This window comes from Melospiza georgiana, chromosome 13 (genome assembly GCF_028018845.1).
Source record: "Melospiza georgiana isolate bMelGeo1 chromosome 13, bMelGeo1.pri, whole genome shotgun sequence".
NCBI classification, from domain to species: Eukaryota; Metazoa; Chordata; class Aves; order Passeriformes; family Passerellidae; genus Melospiza; species Melospiza georgiana.
Window position 1 is genome coordinate 5,355,742 of NC_080442.1, and position 19,537 is coordinate 5,375,278.

The 19,537-nt window shown below is 38.5% G+C and overlaps 1 protein-coding gene across 4 annotated transcripts in view; it reads left to right on the forward strand.

Moving 5' to 3' along the window:
- CIB2 (calcium and integrin binding family member 2) overlaps positions 1–19,537 on the forward strand; it is a 35,023-nt gene that overhangs the window by 8,768 nt on the left and 6,718 nt on the right. For all 4 annotated transcript variants that reach the window (XM_058033835.1, XM_058033837.1, XM_058033834.1 and 1 more), the window contains 2 exons: positions 6,177–6,211; positions 13,742–13,853. In XM_058033835.1, coding sequence (XP_057889818.1) covers positions 6,177–6,211; positions 13,742–13,853 — 147 coding nt within the window. The remainder of the gene's footprint in view (positions 1–6,176; positions 6,212–13,741; positions 13,854–19,537) is intronic.

Genomic DNA, 19,537 nt, shown 5'->3' on the forward strand with positions numbered 1-19,537 from the left:
TGCAATAAAAGAACATTTAAAAATTAAGATTTTAAAAGCTGCCTACAGATTTTGGAGGTCAAGTCTCATATTGAGAAAAGAAAATTAACTGAATTTTTAGGGTGTTTTGAGTGTGTACAGATGCTTGAAGCAATGGAAAATACAAGTATGCTGTAAAGCAACTTACTGATTCATTCAGAGCCATTTATTCACCTCAATGCACAGCATTTCTAACTGTAAAACAATTGTATTGGGTAGGAAATGCAGAGAAACTGTACTTGGGTTGTGGACAAACTCCTGCACTGTTCAGTCAATCTCATTTCCTTTTCTGGCATTACTTGAAACAAGAGATCTGAATTCAGTACAACTTCAGTGATCCTTTTGTTTGTTTTATTTCCCTTCTAGAACCTAGAGATTATAAAGCATATTACTGGTTTTATTGCAAGCCATTTGTATTTGTTCATTAATGGTATTGTTTACTCTGCATTATTTAATGCAGTCTCAAAACAAACTGATGTTTACCCTGGCAGTCTTATAGGCAATACTGCAATACAATATAGTACAATGAAGTAATGACTTTCTTCTTTTACACAAGAATTTCTCTATTACAGAGCTCACTTTGTCCTTTTATCAAAATTGATGTCAAAGTGCAATTCAACTATATTTCATGAGCATTAATCAAAACCAGATTAAACAAGTTATGTTATGATCTGTCAAGAAACACCATTTGTAAAGTAAAACAGGTTCATCAAGCTGTCTTTTAAAAAGCCATCCAGACTTCATCCAGGGTCTTGGAAATTTAATCCTTTACAAGAATACAAGAAGTGCATTCATAGGTTCCCCAGGATCTTCTGTAAAAAGTATTTTTCATTTGATACAGTATTGCTGTTATTGTGCAAGTAAAAGTAGCATAAAGTTTTCTGTGAAAATATCTTTTGTTAGGTTCTTGTTTCATGTTACCATTTGGTGCATCTGTAGATTGAGCAAAATTACTTTTGTTGGCAGTTTGCTTTTTTTCAGTCCTTGCTAATGTCTGACTTGTTTTTACTCTCCTGTTGCCATATGAATATATAAACAGGTTCTTACAGATGCAGATTTTTTCCTTCTGAAACTCAGTGGGTGTTTGGGTTGGTTTGAGTGTAATTGTGAATATATATAATGACAAGTAAGGATGAGCTGTGTGGTAAAATCTTCATTGGTGCTCTGATGCAAACAGCATTTTTAACTCATTGGCTCTGTTAACTCTTTATAGACTAACAGTGATGAAAATACATAAATATGTGGCAGACTCAGTCTTGCACAACTCCAAGACAGTCTTAGTCATGTGGAATGTAGAACAAAAGTATTGCATTTGTAAAACATTGCTAGAACAGAGTTAATAATAGATCTTACATAAGAGTTCATTTGCTCCTGTCTGGTACCAGATTCTTGATTGGTTGCTTCACAGGATGATATTTTGATGGTGTTTTGATTAAATGCTCTTACACACATTTTGTACTTTGGCACAGTACAAAATATCATTTGCAATTTTAAAAATGAAACCTCTGAAGTAATTTGCTTGAACTATTACCCTTTAAGGTGCTGCAGCATCTAATAGCTAGCATTTTTTAAGAGCTGCTCTCTCAGATAGCTATGGTTTACAGTATCTGCATTATCTTTGAAGCTGGTTTTTTTAATTTGCAGTGATTTTATAAGACTGATTAATATTATTTTTGTATTTATAAAAGTTTCCAATTAAGGTGTTCCAGGATCAAAGTAAACCTGACCTTATGAAACTATACATATACAAAGCAGAATATATATGTGTTTTCTTAGAAGAGAAATATGCATTTAATGACTTTCAGAAATACTGTTTCACAGCATATTTGTGTATGTCTATTCTTCCATTCTGTTGTTCATTTCTCCAGTTTTCGTTCTGTAGAGGGATGTTTTGCATACTGCCATGAAGTTAGCTTTGTTCCAGAGCTGTACTTTATGCACAGTGCTTGTTTCTGGGAGTGGTGATTGGTAACCTGCCTTTCACTGGGCTCTGTTGCCATTCACAAGCTGGGTGCTGCTCTCAGGAACTGGCATGGGCTGAGTGGAGCCACACCTCCTGCTGTGCTGGATGGACACTCTGCAGACAGTTCAGCAGCAGCATTGTCAGAGCATTTCTCTCTCCTTTTTTGCTTTGTTCAAATCACTGTAGAACTCAGTACAAAGCAGAACCAACCAAGGAGTTTGCAGTCAAATCCTGCAGATGACTGGACTAGGTGGTGGACCCCCATATTTCAGGCTGTTCTGTCATAAATCTGCATTCATCTGACATAGGAAATAAAGGAATTAAACTAACAGCATATGCATGCTGCTCTGCTATAAAAATTAAGTTTTAAGAGCAGAGACTGTTAACTGCACTTAACAAAAGACTGGATGTGGCACTTGGTGCCATGATCTAGTCGAGGTGTTAGAACATGGGTTGGACTCGATGACCTTAAAGGTCTCTTCCAACCTAGAAATTCTGGGATATTCTGTGATATTCTGTGATATTCTGTGATATTCTGTGAACAAGCAATGCTGAGTGACTTGCAGAAAGTCCAATTACCAGCCATGAGCCAAGCTACCCATGGAACCAAAATGCACCAGCTGTCTGCCCCTTCTATCTGCAAAGTATTTTAAGAAGTAGTTAAGCCATCTAAATGCTAAATTTGAGAATCAAGTCCCATTATACAAGATCATGATCTCCTGGAAATCAATGGGAAATGTCTTTTCTGTTTGCTTGATTTTATTCACATTGTTACAAAATGTTATGTAGATAATTGCAGATTTGTTTTAGTGGTATCTTACCTCCAAACAACCATCAGTGATCCCATGTTGGACTTGTAATTTAATGGATTATTAAGGGCATGAGGACAGACTGAGCAGGAGAGTTGATCTTGGAAAAGGTGCATGTTTGTTCTCAGGGGCTGCAATAAGTGAGCTGTCAAGGCACAGCCTCTGTTCTCAAGAAGCTAAAGCCCCTGAGAGCCTGTTAGCAGAAGTTTTTCAGGCCATTGTATAGCACTAGAAATAAAGGCAATAATTCCCAGGATCAATTCTTGCCATAATGCTGAACTGATAAGAATTATGAAAACTCTGGTAATATTTTTGTATTCAGTTCCTGCTTTTCTAGCAGGACTCCCAGACATCTTAGTGTCCAGACAGAACAGACAGGTTGCTTTTTGTGCTCTTGGTAAACTCAAATACAATCCACAAAATAGCAAATGTGTTCTGTGATATCTCTGGCTTGCAGGAAAATCAAAGTTATCATGTGCATAAATGACAAATGCTTTCCAGAGCCAACTTCACCTTTCCTTATGAGAGAGTGAATTTAACATGTTAATTTACTATTTCTTGTCCTTCATTATGTATTTTTCTGTATGAATGAAGTAGCCAAAGAAAATTGGATGATTCACCTCCATGTTTCTTTGGCCAAAAGTCTTTAATTAAATTGGAATTAAATTGCTGAAGTTCCAGCAACTATAAAATGTAATTATGTTATTTAGACCTTTTTTCCATCATGATTTTAATCCAACTGAGGGCTGTGATTTCAAAAAAAGAGGAAAATTAACTCAGTCCTGCACCCCTTTCCTACCATCAATAGATACTTGTTTCACCTTTGTCTCTTGTACCAGCACTGCCAACGCTACATTCTAAGTCACTAAAAGGAAATTGTCCAAGCTGAAAGTGTGTCCATTATTGCTAGGTTCATTTACAAACACATTAGTTCCTTCCTTCAGAGTTCTCTGATGCAGTTATTCTGTTCATCAAGGTGAAGTCTGCATAAAGGAACAGGCAGAAATAAATGGTGGGGGAAGCAAGAGGGATGGCTGGACTTCCCTATCAGAGCTGTGGTTTTGCACTTGCCGTTTGACACCAGCCAGGCTTTTTTATGGTGAACTGTTTCATAGCTGCTATCATCTGGCTGGATCAAGAGTTTAGGCCAGGTCACAGTGAGTTTGTAGTTTTAAGATCTCTCTTAAGAGTGAGACCATTCTTAAAATTTTTTGGCAACCTTCATCCCTGACAATTCCATGCAATTGGCAGGTGTAATTGAAATAGAGCTGTCAGTAACAGTGGTCAGATAGATAGTTGCAACTGCTTCTGCTATAGAGGTTTTCAGTAGCAAAACCTCTGGGGATTTAGGTTTAGGTTACATTAGTAAAAAACTTGTTGATCAAAAACCAGGCAGGCAGCAGTGTTTATTGTCAGCATCATGATGAAACTCAGAATAAAATATAAAAAATGTATGGACTGGCAGCAAAAATGGTTCATTATCTGACCTAGTTTGTCTTCCAATAGTGTTTTTGCAGGACTTTTGCAAGGTAAAGATAACTTTTCCTTTTAATCTTTGTCTCCATTTGTATATTGCTTTCCTGTCAGCTCTCTAGTTAAGTGGCTGCTGTTTTCCCCAGCCTGTATAATTACAGATGAGTGCTGCTGAGGGCATTGCAGTTATTTGTGAGATTACACCTGCCCTTTCTTAGTAAATGAAGCACCTGTAAGTGACAGTTTGACTGAGTTGATTGTGTGGAATTAAGGAAGACTTGACCAGCTGGCTCCAATGTCACTTTGTGCAGTTGCAGACAATGTGACATCAGTATCAGCAGCTCCCAAGGTGCTTCCTCCTGGGCTTTGTAGCTGCTCAATCCACTGAAGGAAGAGCTGCTGCTCTGGGCACTTTGCATGGAGGAGAGGAAGGCAGCTCAATAATTGATACCTGCGGGCCGATCGCGTTCCTGGACACCCGAGACGGGCTCTTCGCTTCTGCCAGCCAGGGATCCTTTGCTTCTCCCGTCCTTGGAAGAAGCAGGCATTTAGCCCCAGTGAGTCTCATCTTGAGAAAGAAATACTTTTTCACTGGTTGACTGAAGAGCAGGACTTGTAGAGGCAAAGTACTTGTATGTACCCTTTAAGGATGACTTACCAAGTCTGATAGTGTTGTCTTGACACAAGCTGATTTTAAATGATGATATATTCTAAATATCTTTCCATTAAAGAGGGGCAATTACAAAGATCTGAATGGTTAGGCAAAGGCCCTGCCACATCACATGGGCCTGTGAGAGAGGTGAGTAATCAGGAAGAATTTTCTGTGTTGGTGGCTGCCCCCCATATATACACCCTCAGGAGCTGGCTTGAAGATCAAGTTACATATTCTCTAAATCGATGAATGATGTTCTCAACTGATTATCAAATATTTCATTACTACTAGTGTTACTAGTCTTGGATGCAGGGCAGAATTTCCATTAAATACATACTAGAAAAGAGTGGAGATTAAGGGATTGTTTTTGAATGGGATGGGACTGATTACTGTTTTCTCACAGCACCTGAAATTATATGGGGTTTTTTGTGACTGAAGTAGAAAGGCATGAAATGCAAACTCTGCCACTGCTCATATTCTGGTTCTTTGGTGAAGTGTTTGAATTCTAGTATAAAAGAGATGTTCATTAAGTTAATTAAGCCAATGTCAATTTAGTCACATCACAGAGCCATTTAGAAAGTAAGTGAATGTTTGTATGCTCTTCTCTCAAGTCCAGCAAGCTCTACTTTTGCATGTTAGTTATTTCTAGTTCTGTGATAGCACAGGGAGAGCTGAATGGTTTGCTACTGTTCAGGGCAAGGGCTATCCATTTATCCATGCTCCTAAAAGAGAGGAGTTTGCAGCCTTCAGCAAAGTGACCACAGTGCAAACTGATTGTTAGGAAAAAGAGTTAATAACTAATAAATAACCACATCATTTTATTATTAAAATAAATAATTGTCTCCAGTTGTCTCCAGCAGGGGGATACTTAAAGTAAGAAGACAGTTTTTGTCATCCACAACAGATTGTTGTTTGTAGTTTTCCATATTCTTTTAATTAATACTTTTGGCATATACCTTCTATTTTAGATTTAATTTTGTTTCTGGTCTGGTCATTCCACATTGGAGAAGTATCTCACAAACTGGTTTTTCTTCCTGAACTATCACATTATCAATATCTTTACTGATAGGCCTATCCTTGAATTATTTCTGCTATTTTATAGTGTATATTGCTTTCTGAATCAAATGTAGATGGCACCCAAATGGCATCTTTAATGTTTCCCTGTCAGATCTGAGTTTCCTTCCAAAAGGTTGAGAAATAACTCTTTGCAGTTGTTTTCAATATTTCTGTAGCACAATGACATATTTTGTTTCTTTAACAGGACTGCACGTTCTTCACTCGGAAGGAAATCCTTCGGTAAGTAAACTCTTAAATTTCTCCTTTGTGAGCCATGTGGAAGGGGCTGAATCTTTTTATCTGACTTGTGAGGAAACCAGATAAAGCCTGTTATTCTGCAGGAATTAATTGTAAAGAATAGAGTAGGATTGGATTTATGGTGCACTTATAATGTATAATTGTCATAAGGTGGTGATTAGCTTAAAGTGTATCATAGACTATTTTAGGTTGAGCCAGTGACTTGTAGGAAAGGGATTTGCTGCTTTTCTGCTCAGTGATACCAGTGAGGACACATCCTGCAGTCAGTGTAGAATCCAGAGGTGTTTCTACATTTATGAAGTGAAGTTTTAATGAGCAGGAATAAAATGGGTTATAACTCCCTGGTTGATTAGCACTTACTGATTTAGCATCTCCCTGTCTTAGTGAAGGAGCAGCCAGGTACTGCTGGGCACTCATTTACCCTGCTCACAGGATGCTCACAGGCTGATATGGAGGAAATGCAGGGTGAGTCCTCTTGAGGCTGAACTGAATTTCTTGTGCAGCTGCCAACTTCAGCGAGATGATCCAACAAGGAGCAACCTTACAAAAAGATAAAAAAAGAAAGCCCTGTCTGTCTCACCATCCATTTCCATGGCTGTTAATGACTGTTGTGTAGGTGGGGATGAAGGAATGAATGTGGCACCTTCAATTTAGGTTGCTATAAACTGATGTAAACCAGCGTGAGAGTGCAATTAGGTGAAATGGGCTAAGTGTTTTTATCTGTCCCTACAGGGAAAGTAGCCCATCAAAACCCCAAACAACAGTAAATCTATTTTCTGCTGGTTTAATAAGCTGAATCAGCTCTCTGAAGGATCAGATGAGTGCCAAAGCTGGCATGAGAGCCACAGCAGGCAAATGCAACTGAGAATGAAGAGAGCATTTCCCTACCAGTAAGCTGTTAGATTGACTTGCATACTGACTTTAGAGTGCAAGGCTTTGGTGTCAACAGCAGCTCAAGTCAACATAAATACAGGCTGTGGTCAGAGGGGTTGAAGACACATTTTTTGATTAGTAATCTGAGTGTGAATAATGTGCAAATTATTAGAAAAATAGAAAAATTTAAATTAATAAGTGAAGAAAAGTTTAACACAAAATGCTGAAAATGAATATAGGAAAAAAATATAAAGTAAGACTGCAGCAGAGGCAAGTGTGTCTGGTGAAAGAGAAAAATAGAAACCATAGCTCACTATTGGTGTTTGATAGCTGTTTATCACCAGAAAACCTAAATACACTCCTAAGTCTTGGTAAAAGATGGTTAATTTTGGAAGTGTTGATCACAGCTATGAGCATTCAGTCATGGGCCCAGGGCAAGAACATATTAAAGAATGTTGGTTATTGTAGACATATTTATGTTATCACTGACTCAAAACATTATCTAAAATATTAATAGGACAGCTGACAAATTTTTAGAGCTTTTACTGGTTGCTTTGGTGGTGTTAGGGCTTTGAAAACATCCCCCAGTTTTCTTATGGAGAATGTGGAAATTCAGACCAATGTGTGTAGCTTCAGGACACAACTTTTCTGCATGGAGAGATGCCAGAACACACTGGTAGACAATCAATCTGTAAGTGCCTAGAACTTAATACATGCTCAGAGGCAGCCACTGTGGATTTGTTAAAAGCAAATCTTTCTGTGAGTATCTGCTTTTGTAAGTCAGAGAAAAGGAGAAGTTGCAATGTGTCTTTCTTTTGGTAAAGAATTCTACATATTCCAGTTTGTAGTAGGTCCTTTCTACTTGTGTAAGTGCACTGAACTCTTGGTCAAAATACTCCTGAACATAGAAAATTGGTGAGAATGGTAAGAAACATTGAGGTGAAGTGAGTTGCAGATGCTATGAAGATTGAGATGAGCTTTTTCAACAGTACTGAGTGTGTTAGAGAAATTACTGGAGTCAAAGTGAGCAAAAGAAAATTCTCACACTCAGGTTCTAAGAACTGAGAAAAAAACTGGAAGTGCAGAATGGAGTGTATCAAAATAATGGGCTGGGGGGTTAGTGATCTGAGCAAAGTGAGCAGCATTTTAACAACACCAGCCCCACAATACTCTTGCAAAAAAGAGAAATGCATTTCTAAAATGCATTAGCCTCAGCAGTGTTTATAAAATGGAGAATTCCAGTTAGCAGTACTGTGACCTCAGCAGGAATAGACTGTCCAGTTTTGGGCATCACAATTTAAAAAAGATTTGTTATCCTGGAAAACATCCTGTAGAGAGGAACAGGCATAAAAAGAAAAAAATTATGTGAAGAAAAGTAGGAAAAACCACTGTAGTTACAGCAATGAATCTGTATAATGTGCCTCTCTTGTGATTGTAAATGGGAACAAATGGTTGAGTTGTCTCTCATAAGGCATTATTTCTCTTAGTCACTTTTACAAATCTGATTTTCTGGCAGACAAGCTTTCACTCTATCAATAATGCTTAACTGTTCATCAGCCCATCTGTTTCTGCTTCCCCCTGTAGACTGGTACAGTTTGGCACCCAAACAAGCACTCAGATGCAGGTGGTTTTGGATGTCTCTCCTAGCCAAAAAGCACAAAAGTTGTCAATTCAAATTGTATTACCTGAGAGCAATTCAACCTAGTTAGACTGCCAGGGGAATATGGCACTAAATGACCAAGCTGGGCACCATTTGGGATATCAGCAAACCTTTGAAACTTTTGGTAGAAGAAAAATAGTTCTTCTGTTGCCTTCTCTGCCTGTTTCATGGTACGTTCTTGATGGGTGAAACGGGAGGTGACAGGACCCTACTAGCCAATCCAGCTGAATGTTGGATTTTAAATCTGCAATCTGCTAGAGAATTAAGCAGTGGCTCCTTCAAGTGTCTGGAAAGCTTCCTTATAAGGGAGCAAATGCAGCAAACTGCTTGGGAGGCAGCTTGCTGTGGAGCAAGTTGCTACACAAAGGAGGGAGGAGTTAGAAAACAACTCCTGTTTTTCTTTTAAAGAGTTTGAAATTTTGTATGTAGAAAGGGGAATTGCCCTATTGTCAGCTTTGGAGGAAAAAACATCAGCCAAAAGAATGAAATTAGTAGCTCTATACCCTTAGGAATCTTCCTGAGTTATAGGCAAGAAACTATACACACAAAGAACATATATCCTGAGGCTACTGTTGATCTTCTTGATAATTATGTTACCATTCTTGTTGTTAAAAATGTTTCTGAATACTCTATGAATGAAAAAGAAAAAAAAAAAAAGGATTTTAGGCAGTCGCTGTATTTCCGTGCCATAAACTTTTCCTGTATTATGTTTAAGCCAGATTGAGAGGAGAGAATCCCTGTCAGTGTTGATCTGCATGGATCAGATATGTTCCAGTTCTGGGCTCCCCAGTACAGCTGCTGCAGCATCTGGCAAAGGGCCATTGAGATGGATAGGGAACTGAGGACTCTCCTGTGAGGAAAGGCTGAGAGAGCTGAGATCTGGAGGCTACAAAGGAGACAGAGGCCCATGCCAGGAAAAGGGGCACTGGCTACAGACAGAAACACAGGAGGTTCTGCCTGAGCACAGGAAAGCACTGTGAGGGTGACCTGGAACAGGCTGCCCAGCCAAGGTTTGGAATCTCCAGCCTTGCAGATACTCAAAAGCCATCTGAGTGTGGCAGCCTGCTCCAGCTGCCCTTGCTGGGCAGGAGGTTGCACCAGTTCATCTCAGGAGTTGCTGGCAATCTCAGTCACTCTGTGATTCTTGGAACCACCAGCAGAAAGATGCCTGTGAGCAGGGGTTTGAGTGCCAATTCAACGAAGGAAAAACATTATGAAGTGTTCTTATCTATACTCACTATGCATCATGTAGGTCTGGGAACAGTAGGGTACATATATTGGAAGTCAGAGTTTTCATAACTATAACTAGATTTAGAATAAATGTATTATAGATTGTCTGCCAAAAACATTTCTCACAATTTCTTTGTAATTTTACTGTAGATTACTCGGGAGGATATTTTTGTAGTATTCTCTTAAATGAATTTGTGCTGCTTCATTTTGCATTGCAAAAACGAATAAATACTTGCTAACTTAAAACTAGCAGAAGACTCATCTATCCACTTTTTCTCATCTTATTATGCTGCCTTTTTATAAATTATTTCAGTGCCCAGTTATTGTATTTTATTGATACAATGAAAATAACTTCAACTGGAAATCATAAAAGGGCAAAGGCATATCAGTAACAGAATTCCTTCAACTTTCAACTCTTTCTGCTTGTGTTTCTCACTGTCCTTTGTTCTTTACCTGTTTGTCAAACTGTGGCAATTCAGTGAGTTGTGGTTTCAGTTTCTGACTGAATTTCCTTGTATCATGTTTCCTGTCATTTTGGTTTCAGCTTTACATGGTAGACCACGTTCTCTAATAGACTGTTCTAACCTCTTGCATTCTTTGGAAGCAATAATTCACTGAGGAATTGGTGCAGCACAGGGATTTATGCCTCCATTACCATGTGTAACATTTAACATTTATTGTTGCAAAAACAGTTTGTGCAAGTATGGCATAAATCTGAGACCCTCCAAGTGCTATATCAGTTACCACAGAGGCCCCAGATTAAAGAACCTCCTTCTTTTTGAGCTGTAGCAACTTTTTCTCCCTGTGTGGCAGACCTGTAGGTTTTGGTCTGTCTGGCTCTGTTCCCCAGCTGTCCATTAAAGGACTGCAGGACAAGAGAGCATGTGCAGTTCACTGATTTGCATCAGTACAGGGCTGCAGCCTCTGTAGCAAGGGCTGTAAATCAGTTCCCATCAGTGCATTCTGTCCTGCATTCTGTGCAGTCTCATCTTCAGTGCTGCTGCTTCTTTTACTTCTAGCCATCTCAGGTGCTTGGAAGGGCTGATTGATGAGACCTGCCTCTTTCCAGGGCTTTATGTTGACTTGTCAATTCTCCTGCTGGTCTCTGGAGTGGTGAATTCTCTGTGTATTACACAAAGCCCTTCTCCAGCTGTTCCATTCAGCTCTGGCATCTGGACAGGAGCCTATAGCTCTGATTGTGGTGAATAACCAAAAGTACAACTGAACAGCAGTGTGCACTTGTGGTCTTGCTGCAGGCACACGTTGTTCCATCCTGTACAAGTGTACAGTCAGGTCATGCCATGGCTCCTTGGAACCCATGGTGGGACATCAGCACTCACTGCCTGCTTTCATTGCTCTAGTTAAGCCATTTGCTATTTTTTTTCTGACAGTGCAGAACAATGCCGAGCAATCTAGAATTTACTCCTTGAGATGGTATTGAGTGCAATGCACAAGACTTTGAATGCATCCCTTTTACTCAGGAATAAATAGGATATATATTGCTGAATAAAAATGTTTCCCCCTTACAGCATAAATCAGGTGAGTGTTGCTGTGGGACCCAAACCAGGAAGATGTTTATTCATTTCTAAAGGCCACTTTAAAGCCTGTCCTTATTTCTAATCAATGAGCCATTGCAAGCTTTTATCCTTTGTCTTCAGCACTCCTTCAGTGCAGAGTTCCTGTTAAAAGGACAGCTCAGCCAGCTGTAATGTGTTGTCACTACATTTAATGCTGGAGATGAATGTACACCAGGCCAAGGAAGGGCTGCTCTGTGTTTTAACACACCCACTGGTGACCTTGGCTACAGTCTGACTCCCTCCCAAATTCAATAGTGAATTTAAATGGTTGCTGAAGGGTGTAAGCTTAGAAATCTATTTTTTTCAATCTATTCAGGTAGAGCAGGAGGCTCTGTTGTAAGAGATATCCCAAACTATATCCAGCAAATTCGCACAGCATCATCCTTGCTGACTCTAGGATGCTTCACCCTTGAGAAGTGGGAACAGACTCTGACCTACCTTTTGCCATGTAAAAGACCCAAAGTAGTAAAATGAAAGTTATCATCAATCAAAAGTAGGCTGTGGGGACAAAACTGTGTTGTGGGCTTTTTTCTGAACACAGCACTTTTGGTTTTCATTGGTTGATGGGCAGCTGTTTGCAGGAGTTAGATCAGAGCCACTTCCTACAAACTCATTTGGATGCTTTAGTGTGAAATCCACTCAGATAGAAAGCTCTTACATCCACAGATCTTTGACTGATTTGGTGAATTAACAGCAGAGTTAGCTGGGAGGAAAACAGGATATGAGAGCTACCCTCAAATCTGCAGTTAGTTACCTGCATGGTTCTGTGTCCAGCACCTGCCTTCCAGACATTTCTGTCAATCTAAAGTTGTGAGCAGTAGCCTTCTTTCAGCTGCCAAAAGGTATGGCTGAACTTCAGTATAAATAGATTGCAATTTCTGTGGACAGGATAGTGAATTCTGTCAGCAAGATGCAGCAAGTTTACTTTGCATTGATATTGCATGTTTTAAAGAGACAAGTCTAATATTAGATAAAGTAAAGAAGGAAATCTTGACAGTTAAAATAAGCAGGAATCATCAGCTCCATATTTTCTGAATGTTGTCCACAACGGTCAAGTTTTGCCAATAAGGAGTGCTTAATTTTCTTCAAGACTAGAACACCATTTCAGTATTCTAGCTTTTAAAAAAGTAGGTAACCCATAGATGGACATTGGACTTGAAAGTTTTGTTTTCTTTTAAGTTTTTCAAGTGCTTTTAAGTTGCTTTTCCTGTTGTATTTAGAAGCATCTTTTTAGCTGCTGTTTACAACAGAGAAATCAATTGCTAGAGAGGGAAATGGCTATTGCATCTTGAATTACACAGTATTTATGAAATGTCAGGGTGAGCTGTGGTAAGCAGCTGAAATGTGCTGAGATAGTGGATATCCAATTTCTGGTAAGGCACAAGGTATTGCTGTGCAGGATAAGGACATCAGTTTCCTACAATGCAGAAAAAATGTGTTTCTGTGTTTCATTTTATGTGTTCTTTGTGGCACATCATAATAATGAGAAAACAGATGCCTGTAGATTATTTTACCCTAGTTTTTGAGTTTATTTACACACAGGAACCTGAAGTAGTTCAGTTGGGTACGGATCTGCTGCAGGTAAAGCTGGAGAAATTAAGGGGTTGCTGAGGCATTTCTTCCTGTATTACTGTTTTGTTTATATTCTGCTGTTAAAACACAGTAATGTCTAGATGTAATTGTTAGTTTGCCTAGTGAGCAAGCAGGATTTTTTGTTAAAAGGAAAGTCACAAGATATAGCTTTATAATGTATACAAGTAGTACATATGCCCTAGTGAGAGATCAGAATACACTGTGTTAGTACATAGGACATGACAAAGGGGCACTTGCTGTCCTAAGCAGTTTATGAATTAGGTGTAAGACTTAACTTCCACATATAATAAGAATTACATTTTGCAGTACATGCCTTGGTTCAGCCTTCTGTGCACATACCTGGCAGTGCCTAAATGTTACATACACACAGTGTGAAACTGCTCAGTTACAGAAACACGTGGCTGCTGAATGCTGCATCAAAGCTCTCTTTCTTTCAGAAAGATGGCAATTTGGTGGGCTCAGACTTGTGCACTAAAACCAATGATTAGAGCTGCAAGACAAATTTGTAGGTGATTGCTATCTGAATAGAATTGGTTATTTACAATTGATTATTGGCTGTTTGTTTCTGCTTGTTTACAGGTTGCACGGCCGATACTATGAAATGGCACCAAACGTTGTGCCCATGGACTATACAAAGGACCCAGATGTTAAACTACCTATGCAGCTTATAATAAACATGCCTGAGCTGAAGGTATCACTTTTGACTGCTTGCAAACTCTGTCTTAACTTCTCTAGCTCATCTGCTAGACCTTTTTCCAAAACTGATATCCAGAAACGCTGTGGCATGCTGTCTTCCCCTTCCTGTTATTGTTCAAGGGCAAAACCAGCCCCAGAAACTGAAAAATATTCAGGTGAATGTCTTTCTTGCAGAGATAGTTAGGGTAGATGTTAAAGGAAACGAATAGGAAATAAATTTAGCAATCTTTGCTTTTTGTGTATATGCCCTGCAGAAGTCGTGTATCCACAAGAATCTCTGTATGAAGAGCTGGTTGGAAATCTGAAGTTCTTATCTCAGTCTGTAGGAATCTTGCTATCAATGTGCAGAATATTGCTAATAAAAAGTAAAGGTTTTCCCTTTTTTTCTCAGCTACTTAAGCACAATAAATATTATTTTTCTTAATTATCAGGAGTTTTCATGGGGACACTACATGGTAGGAAGTGGAGAAACAGTCCATGTAACTGCAAATGAGAGAAGCAGTAGGTATAAGGCAATAAGTGCAAAAAATTGAGACACTATTTGTTTTTATTCTCAGTTCAACAATTCAAGAATTTATGGTTTTAATGGGACAAATGTGGACTTAGCATTTATTTTTAAACAGTTCATTGAATTATGTTGTGTTTTGTCACACAGTCTATTTTTCATGTCTGCTAGTCAACTGATGTCTATAAATTACTATAATGTGGAAACAATTATGTGCTCAATCTGATAGTTGCATGAAGCATTATTAAGCTTTTTAGGAACAATGCTATAAAAACCTTGTAATTGATGGCTTTCCACTTAATTTTAATGATCTAGAAATTCTTCCTTAGCATTGTATTTTTTTTCAAGTATCTGCTATTTTACAAGCAGAAGCCATGCTTTAGACATTCACTTGTAGAGAACGCTAAGTCAACATGAAGGGAAAAACATTTGAATTAGATTTCAAGTTGAAGGTTACAGAAGTCTTTGTTCCTTTAATACCACACTTGCTGTATGTTTGATTCTGGGATAATATAATTTATTGAACAAGAACCATGTTTTGTTAAAGGTGTTAAAAAGTATTTGACCAGCATTTAATATATAAATGGAAACATTAAACACATGCAAGCATTTAATTCAATAGAAAACCTTGGGAAAATTTTTATCCTTCAATTATTTTTTAGACTCTGATTTAGCAGATGCCTATGGACAGCTTGGGTTTCTGAAGAAGCTCAGAAATAATTTAGAATTCTTTTTCACAGTAAGCATGGGCTTCTTCAGCAAAATATATTTATGTTTTTTCCAATGGCATTGGTATTCCTTAGGGTTTATGTTATCACCTCTGAGATCTTGATAGCACAACATGAATCCTTTGGCACAGTTCTTTGACTCCTCAGACTTTAACTGCCAGACAGCTTTGTGACAAATCAAGGCTAAGCTTAGAAAAGGAAGTGAGAAATTATGATCACACAGAGTCTTTTTGGCTTCAGTGACAGAGGATTGAACACTTAAGGGACAGCTCATATGAGAACTTTGGAGATGGAAGGCCTGGTACTGAAGCTGACATACAAACCAAAAATTTTATACAGGATCCTATTTAGATTGAGATACAGGAGCATATCATGCTAGCTTAGCAAACTTAGGTGGTAATGGCAGACTTCCTAAGAGGCTTCCATGTATGGATCATAATCATGTATGGATCATATATGGATCATAATCTATCTACTGGCACCACAAGTCTGTGAGGCTTTCTCACCCTGCTTTAGAAGATAATGGAACTTGACTTTATGAAAGTAATAGGACAAACTCAGTATTGAATTTTATACAAATTCTCTCTCAGGTCTCATAAGTCTGTGGAAGAACCTTACAAATATTGATTGCAAACCACTCATTTTATTTCAGGAATTCTGGGAGCTTACAGAGAAAAGTGCTTTCAATAGCTACTGAGCTTGTTTCCAGTAAAATCCCAGCAGGAGGAGACTAAGTGATATTCCAGAACTCTTTCAAAGCATTGACACTAAAAGATGTTAAAATGCCTGGGATCTTTGTTATAAACTGGGGTCCATCTTGCTCATGAAACATCTTGTGGGCACCTGTGCAGACAGGAGTGAGGGGGAGAGAGGCTTTCCTCAAGATTTTGTTTTTGAAGCAATCTAGGTACTAACTTCAGCTCATACACTAAGAAAAAAAATCCTTGACCTTTGCAACTTGATCAGACTGCCTAACAAATCATAATGGTGTTTTCTTTGGTAAATTTTCATCAAGGTGAAGAGAAAGACAACATTTACTTCTTAAAATAGAAATAAATGACCTAAATGTCTATTGAATTCTAATAAAATTAGTGCTAATTTCAATGCACCTGGCTTTTTTCATATACACATTACATTTCTAGTTACTGGCAATGTTGAGCTCAATGCCACTGCAGGTTCTGACAAACGGATAGAATCAATAATGCACTTTTCTAAATTAGATTCTGCTAATATAAAGAAAGATCTTTACCTCCTGCATTAAAGCTTTGAGCCAGGTGTTTTGTGTTTCAAGGGAAAAAAAATGCTGATGGTCATTCTCTTTAATTGATAATGAATTATTCACTAACTCCTGATTCTGAAAAGTTGAAAGTTGGGACAAGAAATAAATAAATAAAGAAGGGGAAGGTACTTTCAGTTGATTAGGTCTACCATTACAGTGAAGTTAACAGAGCTACTTTACTCCATCAGTTCCATTGCAGTCTCTGTTCTCTAATTTTTGCCATCTTGGTTACACAGGCACCAGTCTAATAAATTAACTTTGGGGCATCTGGACACCTGTGAGATGGCAGTAATTAATATAGCAAGACTGTAGCCATGATATGGACTGCTCAGTGTGGGACCAGGGAGAAAGCAAAAGTGATATTTTTTCAAATTAAAACTGATTTCGGTCACATTATCACTGTCATTGCCACAGACCTGCAGGGGGAAGTGTAACCTGGTGTCAGAGCCCCCTGTGGTGGGTAGCAGTGGTGGGTGTCCATACCCACATCCCAGATTGCCTCTTTCCTAGATTGTGAGCTCTCTGGGGGCACTGCAGTGCAGAGCAATCCTTCCCTCCAGGGCTGGGCAGCAGAGGGCTGCTGGAGGGGAACCAGTTTTGTTTCGCTCACTTTACAGTCTGTTGCTTCCTGCCTTTTGACTCACACAGGAACTTCACTGATCCTTGCAGGTTTGTTGTAAGCTGCACTGGGGAGGTTTTAGATGTGATTTCAGTGAGTTTTCAGGTTCAGAGCTTTCTGTGCATTGGGCAATGACACCTGGGCCTTCTGTGTAAAGGGCAGTGGGTAATGCCAGGGCAGGGTGATCTCCCCAAGCCCCAGCCCTGCTCTGGCCGGGTTTTGCCTCCAGCTCATCTCAACATCCTTGCTGCATTCTGTTAGTTGTTCCTAGTTTTGATGGGATGTTTTACTCCCTTTGGAGAAGCAAAACTTTACTCCAACCACTCTCATTGCTTCTCTGAAGTCTCTTTATCAAGTGGTGTAGGCAAGGGCTGTTGTCTCTGCATCAAACCCCAGGCCTGCACCTCCCCTGCAGCCTTGTCTGTACACTTCCCTGTCAGATTTAGGAATCAGTTGTTGTCACAATGCCTTATCTTCCCATGAGGTGCTGGTAAGTTCTGTAATGTTTAAGCAATTCTGTATACAGCTTAAATCTTTGGATTTTTGGTCATTGTGACTTCAGTAAAGAGTCATTGTTGAACTTAATATGCTTCTGCTTTCTGACAGAACAAAATGGTCTTTTTCATTAAGACATAAATGTACTAATTTAGCTCTGTCTTAGGCTTGGTTTCTGCAGGAATTTCTTAAATAGTACTCTGCAGGCACTACAGAGAAGTTTGATGACATTAATATAATCATAGAAACATAAAACCCAGGTTATTGATTTTGAGGAAGAAGAAAATGAAGAAAAAAACCCTGCAAAGAAACTTGCTCTTTTCTGCTCCAGGGACAATTTGCTGTTGCACTTATTATGCTTCCATTTTGAAGCACCAGTCTTTCCTATGGAGCTTTTATAATTAACAATTTAGCTACTTTTATATTAATGTTTGTCTGATAGCAATTTTTCCCCCTCTGTTTTGGAATAATCCTGAAATTTGAGAAAGGCTAGTTTTTCCCATTGCTAAAAAAGTCCTGATTAAAGCATCCAAAAGGATTCTGACTTGCAATAGTCTGCAAAATAGACTGCTTTGTGCTTTTAAATATATTCTCTAAAGTCAGTGGGGACTTATGTTCAAATACAAAAGGGAAAGTCATCATTGTGTTTCTGTGGATATAAAAATTAAGCAGCATTTTGTAATGACTCTCCTGTATCTCCTACTTAATTAACTTGACCTATCTTTGAACTTCACTTGCAACCTCTTATCTCCAAAATGCAGTCAGCCTGTGGGAATAGGATTGGATGCTTGAAATTAATTCTTCAAACTACAAAGCAGATAAGGCAAAAGGCCACCAGAGTACTTTCCTAGAGTCTGGGATGGAAACTAGAGGACAGAAGAATATAACAGGTGACTTAGCTGCAATGGCAGGAGAAAACCCTCCAACAGTTTGTTAGAAAACTAATGGCTGTGTTTTATTGTAAGCTGTTAAAGGTCTGAATGTTGGAATAGATGCTGTGTAAGATTTTAAATGCATAGAAACACAATTATCTGAGTAAAAGAAGCATTCCTTGCAAAGATGGATTGCACATTTAGGATTGTCTCGAGCCACTACAGCAACACCATCAATCTGCAAAACAGCAGAGCTGGTTCTTGGTTGTAGTGATTCTTTATTGTTTCTGTCTCCCCTCTCATTTTTATCATGAGACTGCAGAAAAAGCTTTTTAAGACAAGTGTAAGTTTCTAGTTTTAAAAGGAATATTTTTTTCAACAATTAGTGCTTATGGGAAAGCAATCTAGGAAAAAACAATATAATTTTCCCCTTTACTCCCTTCCCCCATGGCTCTTCCTTTAAATATGATGGAACCCTAATCTGTGCTCTTTAGAGTAGAGGTAATGAAATTACAGAAAGGATGTGAAAAGTATCTGTGAAGGTAAGCTAATACTTTCCATTGTGTAAGCCACAGATATACTGCCTGAAGACACATAATATGAGAAAGTTAAAGGAAAGAAATCAATATGAGGAAAGATTTTATTTTTCATTTTGGTTTTAGCGATCCATTTGGCAAAGAGTTACTTAAGAAGTATGCTTAGGTTCATTTAATTAATTCTTAATTGATCTGTATTTTCAAGACCTCTGACATGCCAAATAAATAACTCATCTTATGCAACTGCAAAATGCTTATTGAGTCAGTGAGATCCTGCCCCAGCCTTTCTAAAGCACAAAGTCCTGGGCTTGATATTCACTGCTGATAGGGATATTTGCATCTGTCTGCTCCTGGTTTGTTACCCAATGCTGCCTCTAAGATGTCAGTTTTACTACTGTTACCATGACACTTCTCTTCAGGTTTGTTCCAAAGAAAGCTATACAGCATTTTAGAAATGAAAAATAAATTTCTAACATGTTTTGATGCCCATTCTGATGTTTGGCATTCTCAGTTATTAAACTGAGTTATTAAACACATTATTTTTTGGTGTGCTTTTAGGAAGAAAGTGGGCCTTTTCATGTATTTCAGCCCAAATGAATCTTACTTTGGCTTATTTATAAACTGGCAGTTTGAACAATAGAACCA